Raw genomic sequence first — 14,157 nt, 5'->3', positions numbered from 1 at the left:
AGTTTCCAGTTAGCTTAATTAGTCAGTAATTACTCGACTTCCAAAGTGGGGTCTTTTCCAGCGTTGGGAGCCGGGATGAGTATTTGCTAGGGTGTGTGTGTGACTCCTCCCACCCCCCTATTCTGTGTCATACTCCTGGAGCTGGCTGCTGGGAGAACTACATCTCCCAGCAGCCATGCACCTTCCAGCAACCCCCTCCCCACGATGGCGGGGAGACCACTGGGAGCACAGGAGACCAAAGGAGAGCATAGGACAGGTGAGTATGTTTGCTTTTTTTGGGGGGAAGGGTGGGGGTGTTTCAGATGCAGTGACCATTTTTTCTTATTGCATACCGTGGGTATCGGGGTCGCACATACACAAGGTATTCCACAATTGGGCATACGGTATGCATGTTTTTTTACCTCGCTAAATTTTTCTCCCAACTGACTTCCCCTTAATATGTATTGTTGTAAAATGGAAGCTATTTCCTCACCATAGGACCTGGGTTGTCTGCAAACGCCCGGTCAAAAGCCTTTATGTGCTTAAACTCAAACATGTTCCTCTGTACAAAAGTTTTCCTGATCTTCTGGTTGGTCCATGTAATAAAGAGCTTGTAGTAGTGGTTCGCCTTCTCCGTCAGACCCGTGGAGAAGTAAATAGGGGCTTTCAAATTCATACGTTCCCTGAGGGAGGAGAATCATATTACTATAAGTTCAGGCCTACACGATAAGGAATCTATTGCACATTGATAGATCAGGTTACCCCATGCTGTTCTTAGCTGTCCTTAATGCTGTATTATTCTTATTATCAACTTATATTTAAAGGGTGCCATATAGGGACAAAGGATTTACATAAATATTGAGGGGGGAAAAAAAACATAGGATAACCATAGACACAATAAAGGAATTAGAGACAGCATGTGGGGGTGAGGGTGCGGAGTAGAGAACAGGCTAGGGAGAATCATTGTTTATAAAACAATACTGTTTGTGTATATCTCTGATGTTTTCACAAGTGTGTATGTGCAGACCTGTGCCTGCGATGACACTCACAGTGCCTCCAAAACCATAGTGCAGTTTGGGGGAAGGGGTGGCAGCGCCCAGCGTTTCAGAAAACAGGGACGAGATGTCCCTTTTCTTGGGCATGTGGATGCCAGTGGCTGCATTCTTGGATGCAGCTTCACTGACCTCGGCAGCATGAAAACATCGGTCAGCCTGAGATTTACTCAGAGAACCGATGTAAAGATGTGGCCAAGCTCATTCATCCTAAGGCACAGCCGCAAAGGCACACATGTCGTGGATGCGACTTGGTACGCCAGGCTACAACTATTCGCAGCTGCGATCGCACTACAGAAAGCCTACAGGGCGCAAGCACAATAATGCGCACACGCGCCCCACGCCAGATGCATCGTGGGTGCGCCTAGTGGCAGCCAAGCTGACCTTGGCTATATCTGTACACAGAAATTATCCAATTCTGCGTCCTCAGATACAGCAGTGGATCAGTGATGTCAGCTGGAGGCCTCTATTTACACAAGACACCTGTAGAATTAGCATATTTTCGTACAGCAGTTGCTGTATGAACTGCGGCCATCTCTGAATTGTCTCCATTGATGTCAGAAGTTCCTAGTGAATAAATACACAGTACAGCTCACAAAAAGGCTGTCTCCACACTTTCTAGATGGCCGCTATATGTTAGACAAATATAACCTGACTGAAATGTAAAAATAGATAGACATAAAACAGGTCATATCTGAATCTCTCCATCCACCACACTAGTGTAATCTGTGTTATAAAGACAGCAATACATTCTACCTAAACACAGAACAGATGTTACCAGAATGTTTCCAGCAAGATGCAGAGTTCCTGAGCCCTCCCCAGAGCAAATACAGGAATGAGAACCTACCAGGAGAAAACAGGGTGCATTATTTACCAAAACATAGAGCATATTTATTACACAACTGCAAATTCAACTATCTTATGTATATAGAGAACATGTTAAAGAGTATTCTCTAACAATAAAAAGATATCCTAGGTAATATCCAGCACCAAAGGGTTACAGAATTGGGTTTCTTTAACATCTTGCTCAGGAGAGGAGGGTGCAGCAGACGAGGAACCTTTACAGTAGGTGCCGTGAGATTACAGAGCAGTGGTAGGCGCAAGTAAGAATTCAATTGTTTAAATCGCACCCGATTTGCGATATTAAATTGTCCGCCCTTTATCGCACTCATATCAGTTGGGTTTAGCAGCATAAAAGCAGCAAAACTCGACTAAACCAAGTCCCGTTTGGACGTGTCACTTTTCACGCATTTCAGCTTGCTGACACCAGTTGGTACACGGAGGATAGTATATAAAATGTTTCAGTACCTTTCCACCCTTTTCCACACTCTCGTGAACCTTCTTCAGGAAATCCCGCTCACGGCAACGTTTAGAGTCTCTGATTGTTGTTGCGTACGTGGATTCGGTAATAAGCAGGTCAGGACGACATTTGTCAATCCATGCAGCTCTAAATAATTGAAAAACAAGAACTTTGAAGAGTAAACTTCCTTCCAAACCTCTGGATGAAAATTAGACTATAACCAAACATTTACAAAGGTGATCAGCAGGAGTATAAAGCAATTAAAAGGGAACCCTCAAAATACAATGAATACTGTATGTTGTGTAAACCAAATATTATATATGTATGCGTAGATTTGTTATGCTCTTCACTTTTGTAGTATTTCTACTAATGTTTAATACTATTTAAGTGTGAGGTTACAGTCACTTGTTGCAAAGTAATGGTTTAGAACAAACAAAAAAAGAAAAAAAGAAAAAAAAGTTGTTACTTGAGAATAATTTCATGATAATTTGAACAGTAGAGGGCCCCGTTCCATTGTAATCTATGGGTGATGTTTATTTGAACAGAACAAGCTACACAGCTCTCCCTACCAATACTTGCAGAAAGATATAATTTTCCTGTAATGTTATATCAATCCATCCTCTCTGGTGGGAGCAGATTCACAATTTTTAAACAGCAGCATATAAGTAAAATATCTCCAACATTACTATGGCTTATCGTTGTTCCCATCACTCATAGCTCAGCAACAGTCAGTCATTACAGTGAAGTCTGCAATAAGAGAGCCTACCCTAAATGACGGTCTGGAGTCATGTTGTAATCACCCTGGAAGAAAACAAAAATATAACAATTTTATTTATATTTTGCTTTCTCTACAATAGGACAATCAAGATGCTTAACAGATAGAATGAACATAATACAGTACAGAACCAATGAAGTTCAGAAAAGTAAAACACAGAGAGCATGGAGATATTAAAAGGGACATTAAGGGAATGTTTGAGTAAACAGAAAAGTCTTGAGTCTGTTTTTGGAGGATTCTAGAGTGGGAGCCTCTCAAACTGTGCGGGGAAGTGAGTTCCATAAAGTTGGAACCGCATGCTAAAAGTTCGACTCCCAGATGAATTATGGGAGATTCTACGTAAGGCTAAAAGTCCTTCATCTACAGATCGTAGTAATCGAGTGGGGCAGTATGGAATCAGAAGCTGCTTCAGGTACCTTCGGCCCTGGTCATGTAGGGCTGTGAAAGTCAGTAAGCCAAGATGATTCCCCATCTTATAGGCAAACAGTGGAGGGAGTAGAGAAAAATATAAATAGCACTGAAGTATTTTTGCAATGACAGAACCAATTATACCATACACTCTATTAGAAGCTTGGTTGAGGCAGGGTCCAGATCACAGGCAGTGGGAAGCAGAATGCGGGCAATTTTCGTGATGTCTTTTACATCCAGTGGGTCAAAGCTGGTCCATGAAGACAGGTGGCTTACACTGGCAGGCTTGGTAGTTTGGCACTCCTTTGATGGCACTGTGTAGATTCCAGCCCTGATGGTGGATATTTTATCTGTAAAGAAGTTTGTGAACTCATTGCATCTCGTCAAGAAGAGTGTTTCATCAGGCACCTAGCATGCTGGCTTGCAAATCATCTCCACTGTGCGGAACAGCTGAGCTGGCCTATTGTTTGCTGCTGTGATCTCATTTGACTTTGGCTTTATTAGTGTTATCTTGTCCACCACCAGGTTAGTTTTCCTCCATTGTCTTTCCAGTCTACTCCTCCTTTTCTTGAGCTCATTAACACAGTTTTCAAGCCAGGGGTGATAATATCAATTGCAGCCGTCACATCACTATTATAGCAACAGACTAATCAACTGGGATCTTCACAGGCACCCAATATAGCAGATAGATCCAGATTTGCTGCGAGAGCCTGGGGAGTAATACCCCTCCTTGGACAATATCTAGTCAACTCCACAGGCAAAAATCTAATTTCGAGGAATAATCCCTTCAGCTAGCAAGTAATAAAAATGCTGCTTATCACCAAACCAAGTAGGTGAATCCAAAACAACCCATCCCTGGGTACAGATAAGAGGTTTGGGGTTTGGATTTTTGGTACAAATTGAAGGTTGAAAAGGTATCTGTAATAACCAACATATGGCTACTGACTGCCTCAAGGGTTTTTGCAGTAGTGCTTTGTTGGTGGGGCTCCCAGAAATTAGTTCAGAACTAATTATTTTGGGGTGTTTTGCGGAGAAGCAAGAAGACTGTTTTCGTCTCTCTGGGGCACACTTAATCTAATGGTAAGAATATAATAGGATTTTAATACCTACCAGTAAATCCTTTTCTCTTAGTCCGTAAAGGATGCTGGAGTCACCATTAGAACCATGGGGTATAGATGGGATCCACAGGATACATGGGCATTTTAAGACTTTCAAAGGGGTGTGAACTGGCTCCTCCCTCTATGCCCCTCCTCCAGACTCCAGTTATAGGAACTGTGCCAAGGGAGATGGACATTTAGAGGAAAAGGATTTATTGCTAAACTAAGGTGAGATACATACCAGCTCACACCTCAAGCACGCCGTACAACATGGCATTTAACACAACGCAAGTCAACGGCATGAACATCATCAGCAACAGGCTGACTATAAACGTAACACAACATGTGTGTAACCACAACTACTAACTGCAGATACAGTACGCACTGGGACGGGTGCCCAGCATCCTCTACGGACTAAGAGAAAAAGAATTTACCGGTAGGTATTAAAATCCTATTTTCTCATATGTCCTAGAGGATGCTGGGGTCGCATCAAGAACCATGGGGTTATACCAAAGCTCTAGAACGGGCGGGATAGTGCGGATGACTCTGCAGCACCGATTGACCAAACATGAGGTTCTCATTGGCCAGGGTATCAAACTTGTAGAACTTTGCAAAGGTGTTTGAACCCGACCAAGTAGCTGCTCGGCAAAGTTGTAATGCCGAGACCCCCCCCCCCCCCCCGGGCAGCCGCCCAGGACGAGCCCACCTTTCTGGTAGAATGGGCCTTCACCGATTTTGGTAACGGCAATCCAGCCGTAGAATGAGCCTGCTGAATCGTATAACAGATCCAGCGCGCAATAGTCTGCTTGGAAGCAGGAGCCCCAATTTTATTGTGAGCATACAGGACAAACAGAGCCTCTGTTTTCCTAAACTGAGCCGTTCTGGCGACATAAATTTTCAAAGCTCTTACTACATCGAGAAACTTCGATTCCAGCAAGGCGTCAGTAGCCACTGGCACCACAATAGGTTGGCTCAAGTGGAACGACGAAACCACTTTCGTCAGAAACTGCTGTATCTTCTGTATCTGCTCTATCTTCATGGAAGATCAAATAAGGGGTCTTGTGAGAGACAAGGCCGCCAATTCTACACCCGCCTTGCAGATGCCAAGGCCAACAGCATGACCACTTTCCAAGTAAGAAATTTTAACTCTACCTTCTGCAAAGGTTCAAACCAATGAGATTGAAGGAATTGCAACACCACGTTAAGATCCCATGGTGCCACAGGGGGCACAAAGGGAGGTTGGATGTGCAACACGCCTTTCATGAAGGTCTGAACTTCTGGAAGGGAGGCCATTTGTTTTTGGAAGAAAACCGAAAAGGCTGAAATTTGAACTTTAACTGAGCCCAACTTTAGGCCCGCATCCACACCGGCTTGTAGAAAATTGAGAAAACGTCCTAACTGAAATTCTTCCGTAGGAGCCTTCCTGGATTCACACCAAGACACGTACTTTCTCCAAATACGGTGGTAATGTTTAGACGTTACTCCCTTCCTGGCCTGAATAAGAGTGGGGATAACTTCCTCGGGATACCCTTCCGGGCTAGGATCCGGCGTTCAACCTCCAAGCCGTCAAACCCAGTCTGGAACAATGAGGATCGCTCGAACCTTTGTTCTTCTTATGATCTTTATCACTTTTGGAATGAGTGGAAGCAGAGGAAACGCGTACACCGACTGAAACACCCACGGTGTTACTAGGGCATCCACTGCTATTGCTTGAGGGTCTCTTCACCTGGAACAATATCTCTGAAGTTTCTTGTTGAGGCGAGACACCATCATGTCTATTTGAGGAATTCCCCAAAGACTTGTCACTTCTGCAAAGATCTCTTGATGAAGACCCCACTCTCCTGGATGGAGATTGTGTCTGCTGAGGAAGTATGCTTCCCAGTTGTCCACTTCTGGAATGAAGATCGCTGACAGAGCGCTTGTATGCCTTTCCGCCCAACGGAGCATCTTTGTGGCCTCTGCCATTGCCGATCTGATCTTTGTTCCGCCCTGGCGGTTTATGTACGCTACTGCTGTTATGTTGTCTGACTGAATCAAGACGGGCCGATTGCGAAGAAGATGTTCCGCTTGCAGAAGGCCGTTGTGAATGGTCCTTAACTCCAGAACGTTTATGTGTAGACACATTTCCTGGCTTGACCATCTTCCCTGGAAGCTTTCCCCCTGCGTGACTGCTCCCCAGCCTCGGAGACTCGCATCCGTGGTCACTAAGATCCAGTCCTGGATCCCGAACCTGCGTCCCTCTAGGAGGTGAGAGCTGTGCAGCCACCACAGGAGTGAGATTCTGGTCTTGGAAGACAGGGTTATCCTTTGGTGCATGTGCAGATGGGACCCGGACCACTTGTCCAACAGGTCCCACTAAACACTCTGGCATGGAATCTGCCAAACTGAATGGCCTTGTAAGCCGCCACCATCTTTCCCAGCAACCGAGTGCATTGATGGATCGATACTCTTGCTGGTGTCTGCAATTGTTTGACCAGGTTCTGAATTTCCAGCGCCTTTTCCACTGGAAGAAAGACTCTCTGTTATTCTGTGTCCAGAATCATTCCCAAAAACGACAGCTGTCTCGTCGGAACAAACTGTGATTTTGGCCAGATTAGGAACCAACCATGTTGCTGCAGAATTGTCAGGGAGAGCGTAATGTTCTGCATCAATTGGTCCCTGTATCTCGCCTTTATCAGGAGATCGTCCAGGTACGGGATAATCGTGACTCCTTGTTTGCGTAGGTGAACCATCATTTCGGCCATTACTTAGGTGAAAACCCTCGGAGTCGTGGACAGACCAAACGGCAACGTCTGAAATTGATAATGACAATCGCGAACTGCAAACCTCAGGTAAGCCTGATGTGGGGGATAAATGGGAACATGAAAGGCATCCTTTATGTCTACCGACACCATAAAATCCTCCTCCTCCAGACTGGAGATCACTGCCCGGAGAGATTCCATCTTGAATTTGATTTTTTTTTTTTTAGGTAGAAATTGAGGGATTTGAGGTTGAGGATTGGTCTGACTGAGCCGTCTGGCTTTGGGACCACGAACAGGCTCGAATAAAAGCCTTCTCCCTGTTGCGACGGGGGAACCCTGACAATGACTTGATTGTGACACAATTTTTGTATTGCGGCGCATACCACCTCCCTGTCTGGAAGAGAAGCTGGTAAGGCTGATTTGAAAAATCGGTGACGGGGGACGTCTTGAAACTCCAGTTTGTACGCTTGGGACACTATTTCTAAAACCCATGGGTCCAGGGCCGAATGAGCCCAGAACTGACTGAAGAGCCTGAGACGTGCCCCCACCGGTGCGGACTCCTGCAGAGGAGTCCCAGCGTCATGCGGTGGACTTGGCAGAAGCCGGGGAGGACTTCTGCTCCTGGGAACCGGCCACGGCCGGTGATCGTTTACCTTTTCCCTTTCCTCTCGTAGCAAAGAAGACCCTCGGCCCCTTCTGTATTTATTGGGCCGAAGGGACTGCATCTGATAGTGGTGTGCTTTCTTTTGTGGTGCAGGCACATAAGGTAAAAATGATGACTTACCCGCGGTAGCCGTAGATACCAAATCAGCGAGGCCGTCACCAGACAACACACCACTCTTATACGGTAGAGACTCCATAGCTTTCTTAGAGTCCGCATCAGCATTCCATTGATGAATCCACAATGCTCTCCTAGCCGAGACTGCCATGGCATTGGCTCGTGATCCCAGGAGGCCAATATCTCTCGCAGCTTCCTTTAGGTAGACTGCAGCGTCCCTGATATGACCTAGTGTCAAAAGAATGCTATCCCTATCTAGGGTATCCATTTCAGATGACAAGTTATCTGCCCATTTTTCGATAGCACTACTCACCCACGCAGATGCAATGGCTGGTCTGAGTAGCATACCCGTGGTGACATAAATGGATTTCAATGTATTTTCCTGCCTACGATCCGCAGGATCCTTTAGGGCTGCCATGTCAGGGGACAGGAGAGCTACCTTTTTGGACAGCTGTGACAGAGCTTTGTCCACAATGGGGGCAACTCCCATTTTTCCCTATCCCCAGAAGGAAACGGATATGCCACTTCAATCCTTTTGGGAATCTGAAACTTTTTGTCAGGACTTTCCCAAACCTTTTCACAAAGTGTGTTCAGTTCATGAGAGGGAGGAAACGTTACCACAGGTCTTTTTTCTTTTATACATACAGACCCTAGTATCCGGAACAGTAGGGTCCTCAGTGATATTTAATACATCTTTTATAGCCACAATCATGTACTGAATGCTCTTTGCCAGTTTTGGATCTAATCTGGCATCACTATAGTCGACACTTGAGTCAGTGTCCGTGTCAGTATCAGTGTCTGTCAGCTGGGCAAATGAACGTTTTTGAGACCCAGAGGGGGTTTGGACTTGAAACAACACATCCTCTACGGATTTCTTCCAAGCCTGGTTCTGAGACTCAGATTTATCCAATCTTTTATTTATCAGAGCCACATTTGCATTCAAAGCACTGAAAACATTCACCCAATCAGGTGCCGGCGGTGCCGACAGGGTCACTCCCACAGCCGTTTGTGTCCCTAACATAGTCTCCTCCTGGGAAGAGCACTCCGCCTCAGACATGCCGACACACGTGCACCCACCACACGCAGATACACTGGGCCTATAGGGGACAGACCTACAGTAAAGCCTGTCAGAGAGACACAGAGGGAGATCTTGCCAGCTCAAACCCCAGCGCCCAAACCCGGTCTGAACACTACAGAAAAATGTCCCAGACCTGCAGCGCTTTTATAAATGACATACCATGCACCAAAATCACTGTGCCCTCCCCCGTATTGCACCGTTACTTGTACAGCAGTGTGAGTAAGGACCAGCGTCTCTGCAGCCTGTGTAGAGAAAATGGCGCCGGGCTGTGTGCTGTGAGGGTTAAGCCCCCCCCCCCCCCCGCGCTCTGTAGTGCCTCCGAGTGTGGGAGCATGGTGCGCAGCGCGCCCGCTGTGCGGTACCCCAAAGCCGTCACTGAAGTATTCTGATCTTCTTCTACTCACCTGTCTTCTGACTTCTGGCTCTGCAAGGGGGGGGTGACGGCGGGCTCTGGGAACGAGCATCTAGGCGTACCTAGCGATCAGACCCTGAGAAGCTAATGGTGTCCTGTAGCCAAAGAAGCAGAGCCTTTAAACTCACAGAAGTAGGTCTGACTTCTCTCGCCTAAGTCCCACGAAGCAGGGAGACTGTTGCCAGCAGGTCTCCCTGAAAATAAAAACCTAACAAAGTATTTTCAGAGAAACTCAGTAGAGCACCTCAGTGTGCATCCAGTCTGCCTGGGCACAGATTCTAAACTGGAGTCTGGAGGAGGGGCATAGAGGGAGGAGCCAGTTCACACCCCTTTGAAAGTCTTAAAGTGCCTATGTCTCCTGTGGATCCCGTCTATACCCCATGGTTCTTGATGTGACCCCAGCATCCTCTAGGACGTATGAGAAATTATATTAAGCGGTAAGTATAGGTTACACAGTGGATATGAATTTAAATTTAAAACTTTACTTTTGTTAATTCGTGTAGAATTTTTTTTTCCCTAAACAGACGATAACAAAAAAACTTCTGTGAAAATATTAAAATATTGGTGGTCATTCCGAGTTGTTCGCTCGCTAGCTGCTTTTAGCAACATTGCAAACGCTAGGCCGCCGCCCTCTGGGAGTGTATCTTACCTTACAGAATAGCGAACGAAAGATTAGCAGAATTGCTACTAAAAATTTTCAAGCAGTTTCTGAGTAGCTCCAGACCTACTCCTAGATTGCGATCAGCTCAGTCCGTTTAGCTCCTGGTTTGACGTCACAAACATGCCCTGCGTTCGGTCAACCACTCCCCCGTTTCTCCAGACACTCCTGCGTTTTTGCATGACACGCCTGCGTTTTTTAGCACACTCCCGGAAAAAGCTTAGTTACCTCCCAGAAACGCCCCTTTCCTGTCAATCACTCACCGATCAGCACTGCGACTGAAAAGCGCTGCACGAACAACAGCAAAACTGCTAAGTTTTTAGTTAAATAACTAAGCGCATGCGCGCTGCATACCATGCGCATTTAGCAACAAATCGCAGCATAGCGAAAATCGGCAACGAGCGAACAACTCGGAATGACCACCATTATTAACTACATTGCTCACTCGTGATCTAGTGCTTCTGTACACACCTACTGTATCCAAGGTGAGTACAATTAAACAACGTTTATCAGAGCGAAAATAAGATTTTACTTACCGGTAAATCTATTTCTCGTAGTCCGTAGTGGATGCTGGGGACTCCGTAAGGACCATGGGGAATAGACGGGCTCCGCAGGAGACAGGGTACTTTAAGAAAGAATTAGGATACTGGTGTGCACTGGCACCTCCCTCTATGTCCCTCCTCCAGACCTCAGTTAAGGAAACTGTGCCCGGAAGAGCTGACAGTACAAGGAAAAGACTCATACCAGCCACACCGTATAACTCGTGATAAACTTACCCAGTTAACAGTATGAACAACAACAGAGCATCAGATAACCCTGATGCAACCATAACATAACCCTTATTGAAGCAATAACTATATACAAGTATTGCAGAAGAAGTCTGCACTTGGGACGGGCGCCCAGCATCCACTACGGACTACGAGAAATAGATTTACCGGTAAGTAAAATCTTATTTTCTCTAACGTCCTAGTGGATGCTGGGGACTCCGTAAGGACCATGGGGATTATACCAAAGCTCCCAAACGGGCGGGAGAGTGCGGATGACTCTGCAGCACTGAATGAGCAAACACAAGGTCCTCCTCAGCCAGGGTATCAAACTTGTAGAACTTTGCAAAAGTGTTTGAACATGACCAAGTAGCCGCTCGGCAAAACTGTAATGCCGAGACCCCTCGGGCAGCCACCCAAGAAGAGCCCACCTTCCTTGTGGAGTGGGCTTTTACTGATTTTGGAAGCGGCAATCCAGCCGCAGAATGGGCCTGCTGAATCGTGTTACAGATCCAGCGAGCAATAGTTTGCTTTGAAGCAGGAGCACCCAGCTTGTTGGATGCATACAGGATAAACAGCGACTCAGTTTTCCTGACTCTAGCCGTTCTGGCTACATAAATCTTCAAAACCCTGACCACATCTAGTAACTCGGAATCCTCCAAGTCACGAGTAACCACAGGCACCACAATAGGTTGGTTCATATGAAAAGATGACACCACTTTTGGCAGAAATTGCGGACAAGTCCGCAATTCTGCCCTGTCCATATGGAAAACCAGATAGGGGCTTTTATGTGACAAAGCCGCCAATTCCGACACACGCCTAGCCGAAGCCAAGGCTAATAACATGACCACCTTCCACGTGAGATATTTTAACTCCACGGTTTTAAGTGGCTCAACCCAGTGTGATTTCAGGAAACTCAACACCACGTTAAGATCCCAAGGTGCCACTGGAGGCACAAACGGGGGCTGAATATGCAGCACTCCCTTTACAAACGTCTGAACTTCAGGTAGAGAAGCCAGTTCTTTTTGAAAAAAAAATAGATAGGGCCGAAATCTGGACCTTAATGGACCCCAATTTTAGGCCCAAAGTCACTCCCGACTGTAGGAAGTGAAGGAAACGGCCCAGCTGGAATTCCTCTGTAGGGGCATTCCTGGCCTCACACCAAGCAACATATTTACGCCATATACGGTGATAATGTTTAGCAGTCACATCCTTCCTAGCCTTTATTAGCGTAGGAATAACCTCATCCGGAATGCCTTTTTCTGCTAGGATCCGGCGTTCAACCGCCATGCCATCAAACGCAGCCGCGGTAAGTCTTGGAGCAGACAGGGCCCTTGTTGCAATAGATCCTGTCTTAGAGGCAGAGGCCATGGGTCCTCTGTGAGCATTTCTTGCAGTTCTGGATACCAAGTCCTTCTTGGCCAATCCGGAACAATGAGTATTGTTCTCACTCCTCTTTTTCTTATGATTCTCAGCACCTTGGGTATGAGAGGAAGAGGAGGAAACACATAAACCGACTGGAACACCCACGGTGTCACCAGTGCGTCCACAGCTATCGCCTGAGGTTCTCTTGACCTGGCGCAATACCTCTGTAGCTTTTTTTGAGGCGGGATGCCTAATGTCCACCTGTGGCAGTTCCCATCGCCTTGCAATCTGCGTGAAGACTTCCTGATGAAGTCCCCACTCTCCCGGGTGGAGGTCGTGCCTGCTGAGGAAGTCTGCTTCCCAGTTGTCCACTCCCGGAATGAACACTGCTGACAGTGCGCTTACGTGATTCTCCGCCCAGCGAAGAATTCTGGTGGCTTCCGCCATCACCACCCTGCTCCTTGTGCCACCTTGGCGGTTTACATGAGCCACTGCGGTGATGTTGTCCGATTGAATCAGCACCGATTGGTTGCGAAGCAGGGTTTCCGCTTGACTTAGGGCGTTGTATATGGCCCTTAGTTCCAGGATATTGATGTGAAGGCAAGTCTCCTGACTTGACCACAGACCCTGGAAATTTCTTCCCTGTGTGACTGCCCCCCACCCTCGGAGGCTTGCATCCGTGGTCACCAGGACCCAGTCCTGAATGCCGAATCTGCGGCCTTCGAGAAGCTGAGCACTCTGCAGCCACCACAGAAGAGACACCCTGGCCCTGGGGGATAGGGTGATCAGCCGATGCATCTGTAGATGCGATCCAGACCACTTGTCTAACAGATCCCACTGAAAGGTCCTCGCATGGAACCTGCCGAAGGGAATGGCCTCATATGACGCCACCATCTTTCCCAGGACTCGCGTGCAGTGATGCACCGACACCTGTTTCGGTTTTAAGAGGTCTCTGACCAGTGTCATGAGTTCCTGAGCCTTCTCCGTCGGGAGAAAAACCTTCTTCTGGTCTGTGTCCAGAATCATGCCCAGGAAGGGCAGACGCGTTGTAGGAATCAGCTGCGACTTTGGAATATTCAGAATCCAGCCGTGCTGTTGTAACACTTCCCGAGAGCGTGCTACGCTGATCAGCAACTGCTCTCTTGACCTCGCCTTTATGAGGAGATCGTCCAAGTATGGGATAATTGTGACTCCTTGCTTTCGCAGGAGCACCATCATTTCTGCCATTACCTTGGTAAATATTCTCGGTGCCGTGGACAGACCAAACGGTAACGTCTGGAATTGGTAATGACAATCCTGTACCACAAACCTGAGGTACTCCTGATGATGTGGATAAATGGGGACATGAAGGTAAGCATCCTTTATGTCCAGAGACACCATAAAATACCCCTCCTCCAGGCTTGCGATGACCGCTCTGAGCGATTCCATCTTGAACCTTTTCAGGTATATGTTCAGGGATTTTAAATTCAATATGGGTCTGACCGAACCGTCCGGTTTCGGTACCACAAACATTGTCAAATAGTAACCCAGTCCTGTTGAAGGAGGGGAACCTTTACCACCACCTGCTGGAGATACAATTTGTGAATTGCAGCTAACACTATTTCCCTCTCTATGGGGGAAGCTGGCAGGGCCGATTTTAGGTAACGGTGAGGGGGCATCACTTCGAATTCCAGCTTGTATCCCTGAGACACAATCTCTATAGCCCAGGGATCCACCTGTGAGTGAACCCACTTGTGGCTGAAATTTCGGA

The 14,157-nt window shown here is 46.9% G+C and overlaps 1 protein-coding gene across 2 annotated transcripts in view; it reads right to left on the bottom strand.

Annotated features, from left to right (window-relative positions):
• The window catches only part of INTS11 (integrator complex subunit 11), a 143,116-nt gene that overhangs the window by 100,060 nt on the left and 28,899 nt on the right, over positions 1-14,157 (bottom strand). For both annotated transcript variants that reach the window (XM_063943029.1, XM_063943030.1), the window contains exons 7-10: positions 3,098-3,132; positions 2,340-2,478; positions 1,810-1,874; positions 473-662 (exon numbers count right to left, since the gene is read on the bottom strand). In XM_063943029.1, coding sequence (XP_063799099.1) covers positions 473-662; positions 1,810-1,874; positions 2,340-2,478; positions 3,098-3,132 — 429 coding nt within the window. The remainder of the gene's footprint in view (positions 1-472; positions 663-1,809; positions 1,875-2,339; positions 2,479-3,097; positions 3,133-14,157) is intronic.

The sequence above is a fragment of the Pseudophryne corroboree genome, chromosome 10 (assembly GCF_028390025.1).
Source record: "Pseudophryne corroboree isolate aPseCor3 chromosome 10, aPseCor3.hap2, whole genome shotgun sequence".
In the NCBI taxonomy this organism is placed as follows: Eukaryota; Metazoa; Chordata; class Amphibia; order Anura; family Myobatrachidae; genus Pseudophryne; species Pseudophryne corroboree.
The sequence above is the reverse complement of the archived record's forward strand: the minus strand, read 5'-3'. Positions and strand labels throughout refer to the sequence as shown.